The sequence below is a fragment of the Cephus cinctus genome, unplaced genomic scaffold, assembly GCF_000341935.2.
Source record: "Cephus cinctus unplaced genomic scaffold, Ccin1 Ccin1_scaffold0929, whole genome shotgun sequence".
NCBI lineage: Eukaryota > Metazoa > Arthropoda > Insecta > Hymenoptera > Cephidae > Cephus > Cephus cinctus.
In genome coordinates, this window is record NW_014333498.1 from 221,968 (window position 1) to 246,342 (window position 24,375).

General features: G+C 34.2%; 5 protein-coding genes across 13 annotated transcripts; 2 read left to right on the forward strand and 3 right to left on the reverse strand.

Moving 5' to 3' along the window:
* Window positions 1-75: 75 nt before the first annotated feature.
* LOC107271247 (xenotropic and polytropic retrovirus receptor 1) lies at window positions 76-4,333 on the reverse strand. Of its 5 annotated transcripts, none has more exons than XM_015746998.2 (12): window positions 3,949-4,333; window positions 3,380-3,533; window positions 3,053-3,315; window positions 2,715-2,976; window positions 2,475-2,650; window positions 2,303-2,404; window positions 1,986-2,223; window positions 1,724-1,918; window positions 1,490-1,659; window positions 1,282-1,415; window positions 571-903; window positions 76-473 (listed from the first exon to the last, which is right to left on the reverse strand). In XM_015746998.2, the coding sequence occupies exons 1-11, from the start codon at window positions 4,015-4,017 to the stop codon at window positions 669-671; spliced, it is 1,998 nt and encodes a 665-aa protein (XP_015602484.1). In that variant the 5' UTR covers window positions 4,018-4,333; the 3' UTR covers window positions 76-473; window positions 571-668. The 5 variants fall into 5 exon arrangements, with proteins under 5 accessions (XP_015602484.1, XP_015602483.1, XP_015602482.1 ...); XM_015746997.2 differs by having other exon boundaries at window positions 571-906; XM_025088484.1 differs by having other exon boundaries at window positions 341-473; window positions 567-906.
* On the forward strand, window positions 3,664-6,567 carry LOC107271251 (methyltransferase-like protein 17, mitochondrial). 2 transcript variants are annotated; one of them, XM_015747009.2, is made up of 10 exons: window positions 3,664-3,832; window positions 4,340-4,499; window positions 4,633-4,783; window positions 4,852-5,248; window positions 5,322-5,475; window positions 5,547-5,690; window positions 5,770-5,856; window positions 5,938-6,076; window positions 6,141-6,279; window positions 6,367-6,567. In XM_015747009.2, exons 2-10 carry the CDS (start codon window positions 4,434-4,436, stop codon window positions 6,521-6,523), a joined length of 1,434 nt encoding a protein of 477 aa, XP_015602495.1. In that variant the 5' UTR covers window positions 3,664-3,832; window positions 4,340-4,433; the 3' UTR covers window positions 6,524-6,567. The 2 variants fall into 2 exon arrangements, with proteins under 2 accessions (XP_015602495.1, XP_024944255.1); XM_025088487.1 differs by lacking the exon at window positions 3,664-3,832 and having other exon boundaries at window positions 4,359-4,495.
* A 138-nt stretch (window positions 6,568-6,705) lies between these two features.
* LOC107271262 (probable cytochrome P450 303a1) lies at window positions 6,706-10,973 on the forward strand. Its single transcript, XM_015747033.2, has 9 exons — window positions 6,706-8,231; window positions 8,306-8,557; window positions 8,638-9,100; window positions 9,183-9,363; window positions 9,440-9,548; window positions 9,615-9,795; window positions 9,908-10,025; window positions 10,157-10,295; window positions 10,415-10,973. The coding sequence occupies exons 1-9, from the start codon at window positions 8,084-8,086 to the stop codon at window positions 10,594-10,596; spliced, it is 1,773 nt and encodes a 590-aa protein (XP_015602519.1). The 5' UTR covers window positions 6,706-8,083; the 3' UTR covers window positions 10,597-10,973.
* Window positions 10,974-11,126: 153 nt separating this feature from the next.
* On the reverse strand, window positions 11,127-16,060 carry LOC107271260 (alpha-1,3-mannosyl-glycoprotein 4-beta-N-acetylglucosaminyltransferase B). The gene is made up of 8 exons (XM_015747029.2): window positions 14,804-16,060; window positions 13,923-14,233; window positions 13,640-13,770; window positions 13,453-13,560; window positions 13,184-13,377; window positions 12,974-13,110; window positions 12,292-12,407; window positions 11,127-12,199 (listed from the first exon to the last, which is right to left on the reverse strand). The coding sequence occupies exons 1-8, from the start codon at window positions 15,373-15,375 to the stop codon at window positions 12,170-12,172; spliced, it is 1,599 nt and encodes a 532-aa protein (XP_015602515.1). The 5' UTR covers window positions 15,376-16,060; the 3' UTR covers window positions 11,127-12,169.
* A 3,155-nt stretch (window positions 16,061-19,215) lies between these two features.
* LOC107271259 (nose resistant to fluoxetine protein 6) lies at window positions 19,216-24,249 on the reverse strand. 4 transcript variants are annotated; one of them, XM_025088483.1, is made up of 11 exons: window positions 24,020-24,249; window positions 22,330-22,580; window positions 22,039-22,256; window positions 21,510-21,789; window positions 21,263-21,423; window positions 20,882-21,050; window positions 20,604-20,800; window positions 20,180-20,514; window positions 19,958-20,100; window positions 19,744-19,877; window positions 19,216-19,623 (listed from the first exon to the last, which is right to left on the reverse strand). In XM_025088483.1, coding segments are annotated over exons 1-11 (1,926 nt in total). In that variant the 5' UTR covers window positions 24,021-24,249; the 3' UTR covers window positions 19,216-19,586. The 4 variants fall into 4 exon arrangements, with proteins under 4 accessions (XP_024944251.1, XP_015602513.1, XP_024944250.1 ...); XM_015747027.2 differs by lacking the exon at window positions 24,020-24,249 and adding an exon at window positions 23,531-23,998; XM_025088482.1 differs by lacking the exon at window positions 24,020-24,249 and adding an exon at window positions 22,926-22,953.
* Window positions 24,250-24,375: the final 126 nt, after the last annotated feature.

A 24,375-nucleotide genomic window follows, 5' to 3' on the forward strand; every position in this document is an offset into this window, starting at 1 on the left:
CTTATTATAGAAGCAACTAACTAAATAGTTGGATTACAGTGTGTAAGAAGATCCTGATACTCTAATAAACCAACGTTTAGTCCTTCTTCTTCTCTTAACATTTATTATATCCTCTAGTGATTGTATCTGTAACACACTTAGAATTATATATTCATAGTTCCTATGATAATTATCGTGCCATACTAAGTGTATGGAAAATAAACAATGGATAACTCTGTTTAGGTCGATTTTAGTTGTCGAAGTCGTCGGTGATAGACTCGCCTTCCAAAAGGAGTCTACTAGGTTTACTCTTGGTCTTCTCTTTCTGTTTTCTTCTGCGATTCACCACGCCATCCGGTGCATCCATCATCCTCAGGATCTGCGTCTGATCCGAACAATCCACCGGAGCGACTGAGATGTCACGCACTGCACGAAATTTGCCGCAGTTGTTTAAGTGCTCGTTTTCCAACCGAAAGAAATTCCAGATGAATCTCCTGATTATCATGAAATTCGACAATTATACTTAATGTTATTTTAGAAAGAATTAATTACTGTTATGGTAAATAAACAAGAACGCATGCTCCTACTGACAACTGCAAGTTGCGACATGCTGCGAAAATTCCTGTATGGTTGGAAATCCAAAGCTCGCAAGCAGGTCTTATGTTACATGGTTGATATTCACTATGACATCAGAATACATGATACTGGTTCTTCCAAACACCGTGATCCTTGACGTCGTCATCGTCGTCGTCGTCGTCGTCGTCCTCGTCTTTGTCTTCATCCTCTTGATAATCCATAAGACCAATCACGACTTTAGGATCTTCTCTTCTTATGGGTCCTATGGAGATGTCCCGCACGGCACGGAATTTCCCAACATTGTTCAAATGTTCGTTTTCCAGGCGCAAATAATTCCACATGTACCTTCTACTAAGTTTTTTTTAAAAGGATTATATGAATTAGCATACAAAATGCCAACCATACAATGTGCTTATAGAAAAAAAAATAATATTGAAAGCGCTATGTGATTCATAAAAAAAATTACAGATACAAGATTAATCGGAAAGCACATTCATATACTATCATGCACCTTCCCACTTTGACAGGAATACAACACTGTGCAAAATACAAAATCATTCCTTGTATATTAAATTGTTAACATCGATTGTATAAAAAGTAAAACATAGCTTCTTCTATGAAGAAGTAAAACGTGAAAAATGTGCATTTCTTTTGCATTTTTGTTTTATCTGAATTATAAAGTTTCAGACTATTACGTTGTATTTCATATGGTATTTCGTGACTTACCTAAAAACCTCCAACGGTGCTATTATAGAAACCATAAGATCCGCATGTACATATCCCATTTCAGTTAAAGACAGTGAAAACGCCCATCCGAATCTCAAAATAAAATCTTCCACAATTGCAAAATAATAATAATGCTGTGATATAAGAAATAAAGATAATTATTTTTAAAATTCCTTTCTATCGTTGTATCCAGTAAGTGTCTAATTACCGGTGACGAGTAAACGATCTCTTCACGCAGAAATCTATTTTCACCAGCCTTAGTATCAAACAAACCCCAATCCAATTTCACGTCCCACGTATAAGCAAAACATGAACTTACAATACTTGCAGTAAGCCAGAGATAAAAGTAGGGATTTTCAGTATCCATCACGTAATTCTCTACATGTTAAAAAAGAATGTTCAAGACGAATTCTTACGAGTGGTCGAACTTTAGTATACTTACTGGTGTAAGTAAGGTGTAAATAAGAAAATACAACTACGAAGAAGCTTGTAGCATATTTTCCAGCATTGACCAAATGTGGAAAAGCTTCCTTAGTGTCTCTGTAGCGCCTCAAACATTGAGCAAAGCGAAACCAGGCTGGTAGACATGCAACGAATGGTCGCATTGAGTGTTCATGAATTATACATGTCTCTGCGTCTACATAAAAATATGTTGTAATTGTTAATCTAAACGTTGTAGTAAAGGAAGTAGTAAATTAATGTACCGGTCACTTCCTTCCAGGATGAGTTCTTTATGTAGAAGCAGATAAAATATTGAAAATCCAGAAAAACCGTGTGAAGGGAATTCAATTGATCAGCCAACCAAAAATCTGCGAAACCAACGTAAAAGAATGGCGCGCAAAAAATGCGACCTAGAACACCGAGCGCCCAGAACCTAGCCTCATGCTTGAGGGTTTTTGTTGGATTGAATAAAAACAAGGCCAACAAGAAATAGAGGAATATCTGAAAAAATAGGTAATAGAATACCATATTTCTATTTCTACTCTATAAATAAAAGATAATTAAAATGTGGTTAAAATACCGGATGAACAAACGGTGGTATTCCTAATGTTTCACTGTATAGAAATCCCAAAACAGAGAGTGACCAAACCAGTCCAAATATGCTGGCCATCTCTATAATATGCTGTAATCAAAATATATTTATGAATGAATTGCATAGATGACATAGATGACATTACTAAATGATTTATAACCTGTTCAGAAAGATGATTCCTTGGATCTAATTCGAATATAAGTACATGATTGACCCCTGATGATCTCCATCCGTAAACATTTATTCCCATGAGAAATAAGAATTGGATCATCAGTAATGGGCCGCGATACAGGCGACATAATACACGCCAATCATTTCTATTTCTATAGTAAGCACCTAATTGAAGGCAAAAATCATTATCATATTGAAATTTATGAAGATTTTGTTTGTCAAGACTTACCAGAAAGCACGACAGCTATCAGAAGCACCACAAAGGCTCCTGAGAATAATCCCACTTTAAATGTGATCCATGGAGAGAGTTGTTCCCCTAAAGGTGGAACACGCAATCTCTTCATAGCACGTTGACGATCTCCATGCTCCAGATCTCTGGTGACAACAGCTTCCGTCTCAACTATCAGTCTATCGATATCTTTGTGAGTATGAAACAAAGCTGTCTCCACATGTTCAGCTCTCCATTTCACTCCTATATCCACATTTAAAAGCTACAGAAAAAATACCATTTGTTATGTTTAATTGCAAGGGAACCATATTAAAAAATCAATTCCAATATTAACAAACTTTATCATGCTTCTTGAGAATCTTGCGAAATCCAGTAAAATTGAGATTCTGATAATTTTGCAGTAGAATAAGAGACAGATAGAATTCGGAGAAAGCAAGTTTAAGTTCCTGGAGCTTGCGAGCTGAAACTGGTTTCTTATTTAAGATACGTCCATGGTATCTGACTTTTCTTCCACCAAAGGAACTATCTTCAGAAACTGTATGAGCATCACTCAACTCATTGTTCAAGGAAGCAAATCTTCTTGTGGCCTCAGCCAGTTTCTCTATCGAGCAACATAGAATTGTGTCAACTATAACTAAATACATAAAAGTCTTACTTTCACTTACCAGAATAAAAGGTGTTTATTTTTGCTAGTTCCTTATCACAATAATGAAAGAATTTCTCATCGAATTTACTAAAGTATCTCTCTAAAACGTGAGGCTCAGTCGCGTCTACAGACGGTGCTTGCTCCACAGCTGCATATAATAGAGCTTTCATTTCCTGTTGTTGCAACAAAAATGAAATCGAAATGGTTAAAAGGGTCTTAAAACTGCGCGTCTTCTCGCGCCGAATTTTAATTGCTGAACCTAGAGACATCTATAATGGTGGCGTTTACGTCTCGCGTATGATATGCCTCTATGCTCTATACTGCTTTATTATTGTTCTTTTCTATGCGTAGTAGACGGTTCGTGCTTAATAAAGAGAGGTTAGATGTGCCGCAGAGTTATGTATATTTTAATATTGTAAATAATATAGGAAACAAAGCGCAGGATACTTATTGCAGTATTTTACCACGTAAAGTAAGTAATGCTAATTAATACTTATTTCTAATGAATAATACGTTATGTACTCTCACATAAGTTGTATTTTTTTTTAGCTTTAACATCTTATTTAAATTAACTGCATGAGCCGTTACCTCATAATTGATATATTGCTTTCTCCATTCCGGGGTAATGTGAGCGCTTAGATGCTCAGCAAATTTCATTTTGTCTTAGAACCAAGAATAACAATAACAACAACAAATGATGCAGAACCAGTCTGCTCTTAATTTATTTTCTCAATTCTTCATAACGATGTTTATTTCAAAATGTTTAAATTTAATGATAATTAAAAATCGCTACTATGCAAATAATTTAGTAGATCATTTTACATTGATAAGGCAAGCTTGTTTAGACTTTCATTAAAAGGTATATTGGATCTAATTAACTTTTCTTCATGAGATTTTTTATTTACGGTAATGATAAACGTTATACGTTAAACATTAACACGGATTCATAGAAGTTCTTTAACATTTATATTGTTTTTAGGTTACACTGAGAATTACTACATCTCTAGTAGATGGAAATCTCTCCATAAATAAGGCACGAAAAAAATAAAAGAACATTTTACCTCTAACGGAAAATGAATGAACTACGTAGAATTGTGTTGGGACGACTCAGAGTGCCACTGGTAACATCCCAACGGTGGGTAAGTTATTTTTTTTCCAAATTACGGAACAAACCGGGAAATTCAAAGATAATACGAAAATTGGTAAATTTTAATTTTGATAGAATTTATGATGTAAGCGTGTATTCACAGAAACGTTTTTTTTTCTCAATAGTTATCAAAAGTTAACGTGCGGTTAAACGAGACAGTTATATCTCAGATTGAGAATGAAGACTTGAAACCCAGAAAACATCCTGGTAGAATGTCTATAAACACAGTCGATTTGCCAAACTCGATTGTGAAGGCTATTGAAATTGCCATGGAAGGTATGTGATTTCTGCACATCTTACTCTCTTTGTCATATGGAATAACTTAACAAATTTGAGCTTTGCAGATCATCCAAAGAATGTATTGCTCGAGGATGGGCAAAAATTGGCAAGGTACCTATGGGAAAGGCACGCGCCCTTGGAGCAGGCAGATATTACGGCAAAATATGAGGAAATAGAAAAGGAAATATTAGATAAGCATTTGCAAAAGAATGGCATATCGGTGGACACAGAGACATTGAAACAGCGGTATAGACCACTTGTGATAAAACTTTGTAAACAGAAATTGACTAAATGGGAATTTATTTCATACGATGCATACAAGAGTTTGTCATATATGGCAGGCAGAAGTATACAAAACTATGCAGTAATGTGTAAGATCTTCAATGAAATCAGCATACGAGATAAGGAATTTCAACCACAGTCTCTGTTCGATTTTGGATCTGGAATTGGCAGTGTCATGTGGTAACTCTAAGAGAATTTATGAAGTTTGTCTTTTAAATCTTATCATGTCAAAAATATTTATTTTTTATTTCAGGGCTGCATCAAGATTTTGGTTAAAATCCATCAAAGAATATTTCTGTGTTGATATTTCCCTTCATATGAATGAATTGTCTGAACAGATTATACTGAAATCGAAACCAAAAATTAATAATATCTTCTACAGACAGTTTTTACCAGCTTCACCAAACGTGAGAACTTTATTGTCAATTGCATAATGTTCTCCATTTACTTGTTTAACTATCATTGGAACTACTTATAGCCTCCTTACGATATTGTAGTAAGCGCCTACTCTTTAATGGAATTGCCAAATACAGAATCACGATTACAAACAATTCTGAAATTGTGGAGAAAAACAAACAAGTATTTAGTTATTGTAGAACAGGGAACAAATGCTGGCTTTAAGGTATGTGATAATCGTTTCACTATAATATTTTATTATTAAATAATTTTTTGTATTAACAATTGTTTTTTTTTCATTTTAGCTGGTAAACGAGGCACGAGATTTCGTTTTACACGTATCAAAGAAGAACTCTCAAAAAATTTCTCAATCTGGATATACGTTTTCTCCAGTGAGTTGATTACCATAAAATAAAAACAATAAAACTGAATAAAACAACAGAATTCATAAAACCTTAATATTAAATTTTCAGTGTCCACAGGATTTAAAATGTCCCAGATACAAGGAACTCCAAACACCGTGTAATTTTGAAGTTTCATATATTTCTACACCTTTCATCAGTCCTAGGCATACAAATAAAGAGCGCTATTCTTACGTTATTATGCGGAAAGGTGAGACATGGTATTGAAGAAGATAACGTTAATTGGTATTTAAATCGACCAATTCTTTGATCAGGTGAAAGACCTAAGGACGATGAACAATGGCCCAGAATTGTCCGGCCAATTTTAATGCGTTCAAGGCACACGATTTGTCGTCTATGCACAAAAGAGGGAAACCTTCAGGAAATCATTTTGACAAAAAGCAAGCATGGAAAGTAAGGGCATACAAATGTTCAGAAATAGGCTACTTCTACTGTTAAATTCCTACTGCGAGGGAAATATCAATTTTTATTCCTTTACAGAGTCGCATACCGTTGCGCAAAGGGTAGTAATTGGGGCGATATGCTACCCTTAGAAATTGTGAATGAGAAGAAAGACAACAATAGTGATAACGATGCTACTGTGGAGGATGTCAAATTCAAGGAAAGTGAAGATCAATCAAATACAGATAATTCATGAACCAAAATTATACATTAAATAAACATAAAACGTTCTGTTAACAAGTCATGATATACTCTCACTTCCTGTTTTTAAACTCATCTCCTCTACTCTCGTTATGTCCCATAAACCCGTTATAAAAATTGCGCAATTATTTTTCCGCGCAAATTTCGTACAGGTCTTAAAGACTACAAGAAAAAATAATTCAATATAATATAGGGAAAAGAACTGAGAATGAAAAGAGGGGGCATTTAAAGACTTCGCGAACAGCCGGAACCTGAACAGTTCTGTCTACACGATGCATCGAGTCATTTCATTAGAGTACACCAGGTAAGTCGTAAGATTCTTATACAGTTAAGAAAACTAGTACGTTTAACACTTTTTTACCAGTTTCCGTAAACTAAATTTTAAAAAATCTCAAACAAAAAGAAAACGCACCGCTTACTATGTTTCTTAACTTTTATTTATTTATAAATAAAATGAGTTGAACCTTGATTATATTCAGAAAGTTTATAAGATAATGAAGGATAATAAGTAAACGTGTTATACCTATTTATTTATTTACACGTTTTACATCGATTCTAATTAAATTACGAATAGAGAATAAAAACCAAGCCGTGAAATTCCATTACATTAGTCGTTATGAGATATAGGGAAATGACAGTATGCTTACGGAGAATGCACATTCCGTATGCAACTTTCTCCAGTTTCACTTTCTTCCAGCAAGATGTTATGAACGATATTCTCCTTGTTCTATAATCTCGTTAAACTATATACATTAAGAGTTACTCCACATAATATTGTTCAGTATAAAAATTATAAATATGAGCGATTCCATCAGACTTCAGCCATCCGTATTTTATTTGCTGTGCTACGTGGATTCGGTCGTTTTTATTTTGAATATAGATATGCCGGAGACGGTGCATCGCATACAAAAATTATAAGATATGGAAGTTTTGTTTTTTTAGTATCTACAATAAAAGTATTGTTAAAAAAATTTGTTGAATTATCGATGTTACGGAATTTTTTTAATATTCTATAGACAGAATATGAATTTTGTGCAAAATTATAAATTGGGACATCCCGCCGTTTTTTAGTCACAAATTTTTTTTAATTTATAAGAACACTAATTTTTGTTAAAAATCTTAAACAAAAATAAATAAATTTTAATAAATTAAAAAAAAAGTAGTGCGGGCTGTAAGTTTATAACCCTAAACGCAGTCTCAACTCTGAAAAATACAAAGAGATAATTTAATTAGAAAAAACAAAAATTAGTGTTCTTATAAATTAAAAAAAAAAATTGTTACTAAAAAACTGCCGGATGTCCAAATTTGTAATTTTACATAAAATTCATATTCTGTCTACAGAATATTTAAAAAAAACTCCATAACACCGATATCTACTCTGTTTTATTACTCAAAAAAAATGTTTTATTTTTTTATTGTGGATACTAAGAAAAACAAAACTTTCATATCTTATAATTTTTTGATACGGTGCACCGTGTCCGGGATATCTGTGTTCAAAATAAAAACGACCGAATCCACGTAACACACCAAATAAAATACGGGTGGCTGAAATCTGATGGAATCGCTCATATATATCCACCTATTTAATCCATACTTCATCATTAATTACTCATTTAGGATGTTTCTGCCAGCTATATTATTCCTTATTATACTGATGTTATTCTTCTACTTGGGATCAAGAAAACCAAAAGGTCTTCCGCCAGGTATCACTTTACCTTTTCTCAAAATTTCTAAACTCATTATTGGTATCATTCCTCAAGTTTCTTTCTTCATTCAGGACCACGTTGGTGGCCTATTCTTGGCTCAACCCTAGAAGTAATTCGGCTTCGAAAACAGACCGGCTATTTATACAAGACTCTCTCGGTTCTCTCCAAAAAATATGGTCCAGTTTTCGCTGTAAAAATTGGCATTGATACTATTGTATTCTTGAACGATTATAATAGCATAAGATCAATGCTGACCAATGAGGATTGTGACGGGAGGCCTACTGGACACTTTTACAAAATGAGAACACAAGGAAAGTCACAGGGTAAAATTTGTTCATAGTTTATATTTACTCTTAAATAACTGTGCACACATTCATTTATAATTCTATGAATACTCTGACAGGTGTTTTGGTCACTGATGGTCGCTTATGGGTTGAACAACGTAGATTTGTTCTTCGGCATTTAAGAGAATTTGGCTTTGGCCGCACCACTATGGCCTCATTAATAGAAGAAGAAGCTCAGCACTTGGTCAATCACTTTAAAAGACTTTTGTTAAGTGCCAATAATCCGGTGTCGGAAAGCAGACAACAAATCAAATCTTGTTCAAATAACAATGGGCAGATTTATCAACTGATCTCTGATACGAATATTAATAATACAATGATGACACACGAAAAAGACAACATAGAATCGGACACTAAGAAGAGAAAAAATGAAGGAATGACTATTGAGGATGCTTATGTGAAAGCTGACGATTATGATGAAGTGAGAAAAATCTCACAGTCCTCCGGAATGATAATCAGCATGCATGATGCCTTTGGCATTCCTGTACTCAATACATTATGGCGAATGATGACTGGGAAAAGGTGGATGTTTTGATTTTAAATAAAAGTACGAAAAAGTTACATGTAACTAACTGCTTTCACACAATGATCCTAATTAATCTAGATATAATCCGGATGATGCTGAGCTGAAATATCTTCAAAAAATTGCAACTCAACTTTTAAAGGATGTGGATATGGTGGGCAGTACATTCAGTTACTTTCCGATACTGAGATACTTGGCGCCTGAAATGTCTGGTTACAAATCATTTGTTGCAACGCACGAGCGAATCTGGAGATTTCTTAAGGTACAGTAGTCATTGTAAAATATATAATTCACATAAAAATACGCATTGCTCTGATATTACTACCTCCCATACACAGAAAGAATTAGAAAATCACAAGACTAACATCAATCCTGAGAAGCCTAAAGATCTGATGGACGCCTATATAAATATTTTACAGACAGAATCTTACAGTAAGACGTTCTCAGGTATGCTTATTTCAAAAATTAATATTCCAATAAAAGATGCCATTACTAGTATAATATTTATTTCAGAACAACAATTACTAGCTATCTGCTTGGATCTCTTCATGGCTGGATCAGAAACAACTTCCAAAGCTCTCAGTTTTGGTTTTCTCTACATCGTACTCAATCCAGACGTCCAGAGAAAAGCTCAGGAGGAAATTGATTTGATAATTGGTCATAAACAGTTTCCACGCCTGAGTGATAGAGTAAGGTAAAAGTTGCAATTTTTTTAAATATTACTATTTGCTTTGGTTACTTTTCATTAAAACGAGCTGTGAAGATATCCTACCAGATGCTTTCTATTAACTTATGTACTTTCTCAGAATGCCCTATAACGACGCGATTGTTCTGGAATCGGTACGGATGTTCATGGGACGTACCATGGGTATACCACACAGAGCCTTAAGGGATACATATATCACAGGGTATCGGATACCAAAGGTAAATGAAGTATTTATCAAAAATTTCTAATAAAAAAGATAAAATAAAAATATACAATAAACAAAAAATATAAGGAACTGGCTAGATATTATGATTATCTGCTATATCAATTTCTCTTCTTCGTATTTCAGAATACCATGATAGTGCCTAATTTCAATGGGGTTCTTATGAATAACTTCTGGAAAGATCCAGAAGTATTTCGTCCAGAGAGATTTATCAACTCTGATGGAAAGATCTCAATACCCGATCAATATCTGCCATTTAGCTTTGGTAAGCATTCATACACTTGTTACAAAATCCAAAAAAGAAAAAGTATTATATTTGGTTGAGCAAAGGTAACGAGTAGTGTATCGAAAGATTCTACTTTTTTGTCTTCTTCTATATCACAGGTAAACACCGTTGCATGGGAGAAGGTCTGGCCAAGAGCAATATATTTGTAATAACAACGACCCTCTTGCAAACCTTTAGGTTTTCTGTTGTGCCAGGTGACAAGAAACCGAGCACAGAAATAGTGGACGGCGTCACAGCAGGACCAAAACCGTTTCGTGTCCTTGTTACACCACGTATATAATTGTGTTAATTATATAATATAATTCTTGTACGCATTTCCATTTTAGCAAAAGCAAAAAGTATCGCTTAAAAAATTAAACTTACATTTTGTAGAACGGGGTTGATGAATATTTCTATCCTATCCCACTGATTGAACAGTGGGATTTTATTTCGACTCTTCGTTATCGCCATTTTCTTTTTTCTCTTACAACCCTTCAATAATCGATTACTCATTAACAATATTATATTATAAAATACATATATATGCACATATATTATATATTGTTTAATTGCATACCTACAACGACAGCGTTCGCGCGAGGAACTAGCTGTAAAAAAAATCAGCTAAAGACGCGACGAATAAAATAAATACTCTTGACGAATACATATCGATCGTGTATTATTCAAGCTAACAGGTAATTATGGGCTGATAAAAATATCACGTTCAAAATTTATTTACTTCTTTAAGTCGAAACTCGATAAAATTCTATTGGAGATTGTTGGGTACGACCGCATGGAACATAAGGAAATACAGAAAAGTAGATACTTATATACGTATGGACATCCGTTTTATCAAAAATAAAAATACACGTGTTTAACTCTTAACGATCACACTTCAATAAAGTTTCCATAAGGATCACACGTTACGTTGAGGTGTCACTGAGACACCAGGTGACCGTTAAGGGTTGAAGATTTTTTATTTATTAGATCTAAATTTGGAGATTATCAGCTTCATAGTTTGAGATTATCAACCCTCAGCTGGGCGAGCTTACAGCTAAAATGCCGCGCTTTACTTCCCACTTTTTGCCGTTCTGTTCAGCCCCTTTTAAACTGGTTTTCCTTTTTTCAGACAATGTTAGCATTCGTAAAGATTGCCTCCCAGATAGCACAAATTACAAAGATGTCAATAAGACGTTTTCAGAAGGTCTTACCTACCGCTTTTTGATATCTTATTGATACCTACGTAATTTTTCTTGTTTGGGTTATTTATTAAAACTACTCACCAGCAGATATATTAATAAACTCTTTGTCACATCAGTCGTTAATAATCAGTGAAATATACCTCAGTACAAATGATTACTTATTTGATTAACAGCAAAACAACAAGTATCGTACATAACATTTTTGCTGAATATTTATTAACTCATAAAAATATGATTATGGTCACATTTCGTAAAACCAACCAATGTGACAAGAAATTTATTAAATGCTGAGAATATAAAGAGGCAGGCTTTATGAATGAATTAGGACTTCGTTTTAACTACAACACGTGAATGAGACGTTATTACATGGTTCAAGCGATCGTGTTAAAAGGCAAATCCATTTGCACTGATATTTTGATGATTCCCTTGTTTAAAGATTCATCGAGTCTATTGCTGAGATTCAAGTTTTTATCTTGGTTCCTTAATTTTTATGTACATTTTCTTTTGTAAAATCCTTCAGTAGCTCACAAAGTCCGGAGAAAATGGCGAAATAATACAAAGAAAATTAAGGTTAACGATACCATGATCCTTTAAGTTTTGAGTGCAGAACTCTGGCCAAGTGTATTATCGATGATTTCTATAACGAAACAGTTTTCTGCCTCCTTCTTCCTGTCAGCTTGGTTCATCTTCCACTATGTATATCTGCCAAAGAACAAAACTAATTGGTATCAGAAATCTCTCCTCTCCCACATTACACATACTACGTGATTCCTTGAGACTGTAAATTTACTTACTTCGGACAAAATAGCCCAATTGTCACTTTCGCTATGCACAGTTAAACGTAGTACAGAAATTTTGCCATATTTTCTGTCCACAGTTCCCTGAGCTATTCCCATGGCATCGAATCTTCCTGTAAAAATATAGAAAAAAATTGTTATTTTGAGATTTTAGGCTTTCGCGGCAAATATTATCATTAATACTCATGGTTTCCGGATAGAAATCGTTATTTCATATTATCATTTAATCTCAAAAGAACTGCGGACCTTGCATCGCCGTAAATGTAAACGAAAATCGTAAATTGAATGTTTAGATAGAAATTCTTTTCTTATGTTGACTTGATGGCAGATTAAGTAAGATTCACTAATTTTATTACCACTTTTACAAGAGTTACTCCCATGCTGAAGGAGACATCCGACTCGAAAATATTTACCTGCATCAAGTTCAATGTTCGAAGTCTCTAATTGAATGTTTTCTTCACTTTTGGATTAACCCTTGGAAAAATGATGTCAAAATTATTGTTAACTTGCAGAGTGTATTAACTCCAATTAGGCAAAAATCTCTGTCAAAATCATATTTACGATTATCGTTTATATCTCATGCACATGGTAATGCGAGATTACCATAGTTACCATAAATTAGAAAATAACCTCAGGATATTAAACAAATTTATAATTACTTGAAGAAGTTCCTATTTACCTATGATAACGTAACCGTCCTCCGTTACATTTACACTATTTTTGTTGACATAACGCTGATTTTCTGGCATAACCTCGACAGTTGTATTATAAAATCTATCTGAAGGATGTTCAGCGTTTCCACTCCTGAATAAGTACCTACAAGAACGAAATACCGTGTAGAATTAATTGTATTATTTAATAAGTAGTATCAGGAGAATATAAAATGTACCTCTTAATAAATATCGGTTGCGTAAACTTGAAACGTAGATGATCGCCTGGCTGCGGTAAAAGACCCCAAAAGAATGACTCCCCTTTATAAGCCTTTTGGAGCGTGTACTGTTTATATGGTTTTATATGCGTTTCTACTGTAGCATCAGGATTGTCATGCCCATAGTAAAGCGTTATTTTGCCAAATTGTTTATCCTACAAAATAATAAAAACGTCACATCGTAATCATAATCCTCATTGTATTGTAAAACAGTATGTTTTTACCAATACCTTGAGTTTTTGTACCTTTCCTTTTAGCGAGGAATGTGTACCGATATGCTGGAAAAGCGAAGGTTTGTAATGGAGCCATAACCTAGCTTTAGCCATCTTGCAATGTTTCTGCAATAAATATTAAATAATTAATTTAACAAAAGTATTAAATAGTATATAAGATGACGGATATTGTATTTATGCTTACGCTGTCCTTATCTAGGTTGCACATCTTTGTAGAAATCAAATGATCAAGTAGCCAGTCAACTGGTTTATCGTTGTAAAACATTAAAAAAAATTGTACAAGCCATGGAAGTTCAGAACACTTGAACATTTTTCCTAAAAATTGTAAACTATTAAGTTCATCAAAATTGATATACACATGTTAAAGATGTTTTATACAAAGGTAACATAAAAAAATCAGCTAAAGACGATATTTAGACAACAACCCAAATGCAAGGATACTAAACAAGATATTGCTAATATCTTACCAATGAATCCTAATTGGCAAAAATCTAAAACAAACCAGTGCTCCTTCATACTAATTTTTTGCAATGCAAAGGATTTCATTGTAGTTATAAAATTCTTTTTGGCCAATATATCATCCTCTAATTGTATATAAAAAGTTCCTTTAGTCTGTGCATAAGACATGAGAAAAGCAAAATCGAGGTTTTGTTTAGACCTCCAAACGACACGTTGATGATCATCGCCCAGAGTATCTCGGATTTTTGTGAGGTCTGGATAGTAAGAGGATGAGGGTGATATCACCTCAATGATTCCACTTTCGGACTCCTTAGGAAATCTAGAGAAGAGAACTCACAAGGTCATGATCTAAAGCACACAGACATTTGATTATATCGAAAGATGATACCCATACTGAAATAGCCATTCAAAAATGTTTAGAGAGAGAGGGTCTTTTAAGCTGATAAAATAACTGATAAGCTACTTGGGTGATAAATGTTTATCTGAATTGAGTGTAAACTTCCGGTTATTGCAATACTTATGAAAAAAACTTTAGATCAAATTATATAAATTTAGAAATTTCCTGATGGCAATCAAATATCACCTTAATGTAAGTATACTCCAAACCTTGCAGAAGATTCACAATGTTTTGCAAGATATACAGCATACATATGCTGAAGTGGTTCTTAATTTACCCAATTGCTACTATGGTTATATCTAAATATATGAAGTAAAATCTATCTAACGCGAATGTGAAATGAGTTTAAATGAAATGCAAAGGAGTACTTAAAGGCTCTTATACTTTTGACATGAAATCGTTTGATGATGTCTATTAGTGTCAGTTTGAAGGAAAGTTAAAGTTAATCAATATGAATGTTATAGAAACTCAAAAAAGGATTTATAAACTTACTGAACTTCAATCTGTTTTGCGACGTATGTTACATATTCCAAATCTGTTTCTGCTACCATAACTATAATAAGAGTATCAGTAGTCTCTGCAGGAGTCATGCGGTCCAGAAGATTTTTTAGTGTTGCCAACAAATAACTTTGCACTTCTCTTTTAACTGTAGGTACTCCCAAGACCATACTAACACCTGAACGACCTTTACTTTGGACAAATGCAGGTCGTAAACTGTTTGGATCATCCAGAAAATGAGGGAGAAAGTTATATATCGAAGGCAGCTTTATACTGGATATATTTGAAGTACCATTGCCAATCAAAAATTGCAAATCTGGTAGAATATGACTGTTTTCAGCAAGCTGATGCGATAGCAAGTTTATTTCTTCTTGACTACTTATGTACTTGGCATGTAGATGTTCTAATTTAGCTTGTAATTCAGCAATGCCATTTTGCAGATTGGTTTCTTCTCTCATGTCAGGAAATGATACAAAATTGAAAATGGTGCATGGTATCAGAATTGCCAGCAGTATTACAAAGCAGCGTTTTCTTGTTGATGTTAATGTTATAATATGTGGCATCATTATGACTGGTGCATCCTACATGAGGATGTATTAAATGGGTCCCATTGAATTTATAACGTCTTAAACCCAGTTTTTCAGAACTCCAGACAAACTTTCAGACTTAAGTGTCAAACTCTAATTACTCAATGCTCAAGCAAATACCTAAATAATTGTTGAAGATGAAGAATAGCTATTGCAACATGACAATCTTACAACTTTCCTTCAAAGAATCTTTGTACTTCCTCCATATCTATATACATTCTCAAAAAGATATAATTTTAGTACTGCACAGTATCTTTCAGATTAAAGGAACGAAGTCCGTTAGTTTGCAATAAAAAATCATCAACATTATTTTCTGAGCGTCCGAGTATTTTCTCAAAGCACTTTCTTTCGTTTAAAGGACTATTAAGAGTGACGCCGTTGATTATCTCATATTTTTACACTGCAAGAAATACTGTTTAACGTTTACAACAGTTTACAACCTCAAGGGTTTCCAACTCGTCAGTATGCGCATAAAGTTTTTCATTAGGTTCAGCATATCACAGCATTACACCACTTAGGATCATAGAGTTAACTCTATGCTTAGGATACGTTCCGAAATTTACTACCTGCGTGAAGTTGGCCGGCCAAATTTTATTTTTTAAACTTTTTTTATTCCAATCGTTTGATAGTCGTTTGATAGTGTTTGATAGTCTTGTAAAAACATTTGATAGTCAATAGTTTTTTTCAGAAAATCAAAATCAAAATCTGGTGTGAAGTTGGCCGGCACTTTTTTGTTTCTAGCCGGATTTTGTTTTTCTGGAGTTCAATCGATGCAAAATCGTTTGATAGTTGCGAATTAATTAATAAAAACGTTTGATAGTCCATCGTTTGCAAGAAAAATGAGAGAAACCATATGCGAATCAAGGATCCCAATCCATACAATACAATTGATTCCTCGATCGGTGTGTCCATTGACTTAGACAATATAACAAACTTTTTCTACTTTCAATCGTTTGATAGTCGTTCGATAGTGTTTGATAGTCTTGTAAAAACGTTTGATAGTCATTAGTCTTTTCAGAAAATCAAAGTCAAAATCTGGTGTGAAGTTGGCCGGCACTTTTTTGTTTCTAACCGGATTTTGTTTTTCTGGAGCTCAATCGATGCAAAATCGTTTGATAGTTGCGAATTAATTAATAAAAACGTTTGATAGTCCATCGTTTGCAAGAAAAATGAGAGAAACCATATGCGAATCAAGGATCCCAATCCATACAATACAATTGATTCCTCGATCGGTGTGTCCATTGACTTAGACAATATAACAAACTTTTTCTACTTTCAATCGTTTGATAGTCGTTCGATAGTGTTTGATAGTCTTGTAAAAACGTTTGATAGTCAATAGTTTCTTTCAGATATCAGTGTGGCGATCAAATGCATCCAATGAACAGAGAAACAACGATGCGCTCTCCGCTCTCGGCTCATTTTCGAACACACCTATAATGCTCTGGCGCACATGAAAAAGCTTCTACGAATGGACTTATAACCTTTTCAGGGCTCAATCGATGCAAAATCGTTTGATAGTTGCGAATTAATTAATAAAAACGTTTGATAGTCCATCGTTTGCAAGAAAAATGAGAAAAACTATATGCGTATCAAGGATCCCAATCGATACGATACAATCGATTCCTCGATCGGTGTATCCATTGACTTAGACAATATAACAAACTTTTTCTACTTTCAATCGTTTGATAGTCGTTCGATAGTGTTTGATAGTCTTGTAAAAACGTTTGATAGTCATTAGTCTTTTCAGAAAATCAAAGTCAAAATCTGGTGTGAAGTTGGCCGGCACTTTTTTGTTTCTAACCGGATTTTGTTTTTCTGGAGCTCAATCGATGCAAAATCGTTTGATAGTTGCGAATTAATTAATAAAAACGTTTGATAGTCCATCGTTTGCAAGAAAAATGAGAGAAACCATATGCGAATCAAGGATCCCAATCCATACAATACAATTGATTCCTCGATCGGTGTGTCCATTGACTTAGACAATATAACAAACTTTTTCTACTTTCAATCGTTTTACAAGCTATCAAACACTATCGAACGACTATCAAACGATTGAAAGTAAAAAAAGTTTGGAATATAGTCTAATTCAACGGTATCATAAAAAGTTAAAAAGTTAAAATTGCCACTTCACTGAGTTTCGGAATGCCATACAAAAAATGGCGTCCGATCTCCCCTCCACTTTGCCTCACAGCCAGCAAGCGAGCTAGCGGGTTAGTAGTATACATACATATGTATAGAAGTCTGTGGACACCGCCATATATTCACGGTGCTAGCTGTGAATTTTGAAATGTACCAATGTCAAAGCCGGAAGACGAATATATTGCACGAATTCGGCGTAGTCTTTAATAAGATGAAATAAATCACGATTTCTGTAATATATTCTCATTAAAAAATGATTGGTAATATTTATGCACTCTCTTACATTCTTATATTTAATCTTATTTTATTAAAATCGTGAGTTTTGCATGACATTCTTTCTGAAGATAAATTCTCGTTGCATAAGAAGAAATCACGCTGTTGACACGTGTTATCATTAAATCTCATACGCTAATTTATTTATATCCACTCTTACAAGTTACGATATTGGTATACAGCATCAGCGTAGAAATGCCACCGAGAAGGTATTGCTAAAGAGGGCCAGTCCGCTTATATTTTGTGTGTGAAACGAAATTTATTTTCTTTTCCAGAACTTCTATGCTGGTCCAACATCTTTTTCGTACCCACTGTATCCAATAATCATCAAACATAAAGTCCCATAAGGCTGGCGTTCGTTATTAGTATCTCCTTGGTGGAGATGCTTACTTCTGAAGAATAGAACGTTGGCTAGCACATCTCCTCATTGGAGGAGACAGCCAAAAAAAATGGAAGGAAGAATAGAACCCTGGCGAGTTCAGCGACGGCAGTTTTGTCCCAAAATTCCCTCGCGCAAACAGCTTTCCAAACTACTTGGTATATCGAGCATTCATATTTCGAGTTTTGAGCTCGTGGCTGCTTAGATGTTTGATTGAAAACGACCAGTTTAAAGCTCAAAATATGAACGCTCGATATATCAAGTGATTTGGAAGGTTGTTTTAGTACAGTTGTAGCACAAAACCACGTAGTGGTTTTCCGGATGGTTTAGCGGTGGCTTAACGAGATCGCTCGCCTTGTTAGGAAAGTTCACCAATTTGCCCATAGTATACAATAAACAAAATTATATGATTTTCTCATGACTTAGTATTTGGTAGAGACTTATCTTAAGGACAATCGACAATCATTGAAGTTCAGCAGCAACGGGTGTATGATATGCAATACTTGTACGTGTAACCGCTTTAAATTTACAGGAATGAATATACGAATCACAAGAAATGCATTTTTATTCGATTTTTTTTTAATTACAGCATTTTACGGCGTATTTTTGAGGTATCAAAGCATGTTAAATTACTTTTTTTTATAAATATTTATGTAAAAAAAAAGTTATAACAGTTACGGTATTTTCCCAATAGTATAGTCTGCCAAATTAGCGTTGGTGAATATTTACCTAATAGTTTTAAATCGTTTTTTCCCGTAAGGGATCCTTATTAATATGTCAAATATTAACGAAGAAATAGACATCAGTGTATATTATCACAATCGTAAAAACGCTTTCAGTTAATAACCGATTAATGTTTACAAAAGTTCAGAATCAAAGTGGAGTGATCAATTATGTAAGAATTTTATGGAAGATAGGTCACAAGTTTCATGATTGGATAAATATTTACTCCAATTTTTTGGCCTTAGACCTTTCAGACATTCAGATAATCGGAAGTTAAAATACAAAGAGAAAACATCCTCCTCGAATTAATATCAACCAGACTGTTGCCAATTTTATTTCAAGTACATTTAAATACACAGTCATTCGTGAAAATTAATACCTCAGCAAACACAAAATATCAGTTGCGTATCAGCAATTTTACAATTTTTTACGCAAGGGCATAATAGTTAATTTATCAGATATTTTAAAATTATTATGCTTTTAAGTGAGAAATTCTATTATTACCGATAGATAAGTGTTCGTATTTACTGCAGCATTACGCGCGTTTAATTTCCCATTAGGTTCATTAGCTAGCTATATATTACAATATATTAGATATTATTACAATATATATACAATATATTAGACTGTATTTTATAAATATAATTAACATTCATAAATAGAATACCTAGATTAATTAGTCAATTTTCTTAGGCTTTTGTGCCACGTTAGACCTGAAACAAATGTTAAAGTCATATCATAATCGTTAACGTATAATGATAAAAATTAAATATATAATAGGCACAATGATTAATTAAACTATTTGCTTATTCCACAATTATGTAGAAACTTACGTTTCACGATCTCTTTGATTAGCCTTATGTATTATAAACCTCTTCTCAATATTTTTAAATGGACCTTCCACGGTTATAGAAAGGATTAACGAAATGATCATCGTAAATAAAATATCAGGGACAAAATCCCAAATCTAGACGGAGTAAAAAAGAGCGTTGCATAAGACTTATTCATGTGAAATTGAACATTCATTTAATCCAATCTTTTACTTACAAGATTGTGAAATGTAAAAACTCTGCCTACTCTGGCAACACTGATTTCGTATATTTGATTAACATTGTGCACCAGGAAAGCTCCATAAGTCAGTCTACTCAACGGTTGAGCCCACGCGGGAGTCAAGAAATTGTAATGGAAATCTATCGGAAAAAAGGAATTCAAGTTAAGAGTGTTCTGCAAAAAATAAATATTTTTGTTCTTATTACAAGAATTACTTACCTAGACCCTGTCCAACTGTTATCAAAACAACAACTGAACACATGCTCATGGAAAATGCTGCTCTATGTAAACTCGCAAAGAGAGCGGTGATCAGTGGACCTTTCTCTGCATTGATATCAATAAACTTAAAACTGAAGGCTTGTATGTTGATGCTGAGTACCACTGCAAAGAGTGCGAAGAAAATCCTCGACCAAGCTTTTGTTAATTTCCATGTGGACTTTTTATGGTCATGAATAATGGCACCTGCTATTATTCCAATCAAATAGGACGAGGCTCTCATATGACTCTTTATGTAATAGTTTATGAAGTAAAAATCGTCCCTGACTTCCCTCATACTATTTCAGAGAAGGAACGTGAATGACGTGATGAAAAAAGAACAAGAAAAATTGTGTAATTTTTACCGACAATAATTATGAAGACTTACTATGGTAGACCCATGAAGATTGGTTGCATATTATAAAAGTAAGTATGAACAAACGGTATGACACAGCTTACAATTGTCAATACTACAAGGAGTGTGTAACCCAGTTTTCGTGGCCATTTCCAAAATACGTATACCACAAATATCCCTAAGATGTACATATGAAAGTCAACCGCCAGATACCATGCTTGGAACATGCACTGCAAGTGTGAAGAATAAACCTTGAATTTGACAGTAATTTAAGAGACAAGATCTTTATAAAAATATGTATATTCTCTTACGAAATTCTGTGGGTTGACATAATTATTCACATAGAGTAAATTCGTCCACCAGTTCGATCGGCATGACTGACTCTCTTTGCCTATTTTAACTTCCCAATAAGGTCCAGTGCCCAAGTGGGGGAGTATCAAGGCATTGAAGAAAACCACAAGCATGTACGAGGGGGTCAATCTAAAATAAAATTATAAAATAATTTCAATTGTTCAATTGTTCACCATAAAACTGCATTCTTCGTTTATCATTGAATCTTGTTTATTGTATTCTTTTTTTACTATCTCCTGTTTCCCTTTTAAACTAATTCTTAAAATTCTAGTATTCATTGAGAAATTCCATGCTGTTCCGTAATTATTGTATATGAACATCAAAGAATTTTGATGGTTTACCTTAAAAAACGCACTAGAATTAGACCTATGACACTGATTTTCTTCTTTTTGTCGAGTTCTTGGAGTATACCATACGCCACGAGAAGTCCGCCAATTCCAAAGTATGCATCTACTATTACAGTACCATTGTGGACCATCATCGCACTGGGGAACGTATACGTCTAAAATAACATTACATTGAGTTATGTTTTCTCTAGAGTTCATCTTTCTTTATCCATCCGAACGGTCAATGTCAAAAAATGTGTACCCATTCCAAATAGTTTGCATTGATAACTGGATTCGTATAGTATTGCATGGTTCTATGTCCAAAGATCACCAAACTCATGAAAAAGATTCGGATCATATGGATACAGTCAAGGCCAGGATGATTATAAGTAGCCGTAAAAATGGTCTTCAGGTTGCGACGTGGTGAGAAACAAAGAATGAGATCCTTGATGGCGGATTTATCAGTGAGTTCGTTATTTTCCATACTGGAATCATACCAGTTGCCGACAACCACCAATGCAAGTAATGTCAGAAGAACGTAGCTGCAACGTAAAATTATGTTTAACAGTCTCTTTCATTTCTTACCTCTCTTCTTAATAAAAAGATCAGCACTTCGTGGGAATTGAGTCAAAATAAGCTATAAAGGAGAATGCGCTAACTCATCCTTCGACTTGATATTTTTGTTATTTCCCTACCAACCCATCATCAACGAAATGCGTATAACCTAATACTAATTTATATAGGCAAATATTAGATTATATTATTTATATAATTTTAGATATAATAGATACCAATAGATCCAGGAAGCCGTGGAAAACTCCAGAAGTTCATCTTTGGTTTGGCAATGTTCTTGCTTCACTGTGGTTTCAATGCGCATGTTCCGAGCAATACCAAATTTTTTGAAGGTCTCCGTGAGGGCTACTTCCACATCCTTAGCCGTGCAAGAAGCTGGAACGCAAAGAGCTAATTGCATCAGGTATCGTTTGACTCTACGGAAATCTCCACGCTCCTGTAACATTATTACGAAGGATTGAGCATCCTTAGGATCCATAAGAGCACAACGTAAATAAGAGATATATTACTTGAATAGCATCCCAGGCAGGACCATTCGGATCGAATTCCATAACATATGGTTTAGACACATGTGGCATAACGTGTGTTTTCTGGAATTTAAAATCGATCAAGCAATAGCGGCCAGCAATCCTATCCGAATCAGGATGATTCTCATTCACAGGTAGGATCGCTTCTAAGTTAAAACACTGATCAAAGTTTCCATAGTGTCTTGTGTTACCACTTATTATTCCTTCGAAACGTTTACTAGAAGAATCGTACACTGGAACAAGATAAATATTTGCCATGTTAGTCATGTATGTTTATTTTTTTCTTTTCTCACTCTTTTATTTTCAAAGTTATAGTCAAGCGGTCATACGAATATCGCATTATAATTAAACCGCACTATTACTTACTAGGATGTCAGTTAAAAAATATTAACTCGAAATTTTCCAACACCACTTTGTTAGCAAAGGAAGGAATGTTTAAGAAAATTTTCTGAACCGACTGTTCCAAGATAAAAACATTCAGAATCTTTTATTATTATAGAATGAATGATGTAGCACTGTCGTTCAATATTAATATATTCGCGAGTATCATAAAAGCTATTCATTCTCACATTTCTTACATGACAAAAACATTATTAAAAGTTTTACTGACGTCAACGTATCTCATGGACATAGTTGCAACGGTTGAAGAAATAAAAAACTCATTATTCAAACTAAATGGAATATGAATCAGACCGACGAATAAATTATAGGAATCTATTTTAACTGGGACAATGATTGGCTACAGCATCGCGGCTTTATAGTACATGTGGTGGTAAGACTTGATAAAGAAAAAAAATTTCATATAATAACTATGTTCTTAGTAAAAAATTGATTATCGTCTGAGATTGAGAATCAATCAGTTACATCAGTGAAGATTAAAATGTTTGAAATGCACATAAACTATGCGACACTTTGTGCGGAAATAATTCTCTGACGTATGTCAGATCATTCGCGTATCGTGTGTATCTGATCTTGTGACATCTGATCCTATGACACCTGTCTTACGCCACTAAATAGTAAATTTCAATATACATTCCCAAAGTAACGATTTATAAGTATTATTGTCAAGACAAAGTCTCAACTATTCCAACACACAAATAGTGAAATAATTAAGTTTTAAATTAAGCAGTTTATGATAGACAAAGTTTAGCCATTTTATATATTCAAGTACGGTACGGCTTACTTTGAAAAGCCCAGAGAGTTCCATTACGAAGTTCTTGCAAGTAGCGCAAAGTCTGACGCATGCATTCGCCATCCGGAAGTGAAGTAGAAGTGATGAACACATCCGGTAATGAAGGAAATTCAACGAACCAAGACGATTCGAATCGAGACGAGTGATTAGTGGCGTTATAAGTCGTTTGCAGGTCCTTCAGGATACTTTCTGTTTCCGAGGAAGAATTATTGCGTTTCTCAATAGGAGTTGACGAATTTTCAGTATTAGTTGAGTTTCCACGGTTTGGAAAATAAATATTGGTGTCCTGGGATAGAACGCAATTTACAGTAATCGAAAGAAGTACGAGGAATGACCCGACTTCATGTAACATTTTAGACACTGTTATCACATGAAATTCTTGCGGAACTGCTTGATATTATTTTTTACTATTCCTAACACCCGTCTTGAAGCAATACTGAGTTCTCGCGCTAGTAAAACTTGTTTTATGTAGGAGCTCACTTCCTCGAAAGGTGTCCGACTGATTTCCCCTTATTGGTCTTCACCACGTTCCGACCTCAACCTCTGATCTCAGCGCATCGTCTATTTGTCGTCCGAAGCTGCCCTTTACTTCCAAGCGTGTCGTCTCTCAGTGCGCGCTGAGTCTTCACCAGAGTAATACATACAAGCAATACTCTATTGAATCTCCTGATGTTTCATATCTCATATCTTTTTATAATGCATACCCGAAATCCACGCATAATTAATAGCGTCTGATAACTGACTTGAAGTTCTTTGACAGTTTTCATATCAATCAAATAATATTACTTCCTTGGTTTTCTGAAATATTTAGACTTTGCAGTCTTCTTTACTAAAGA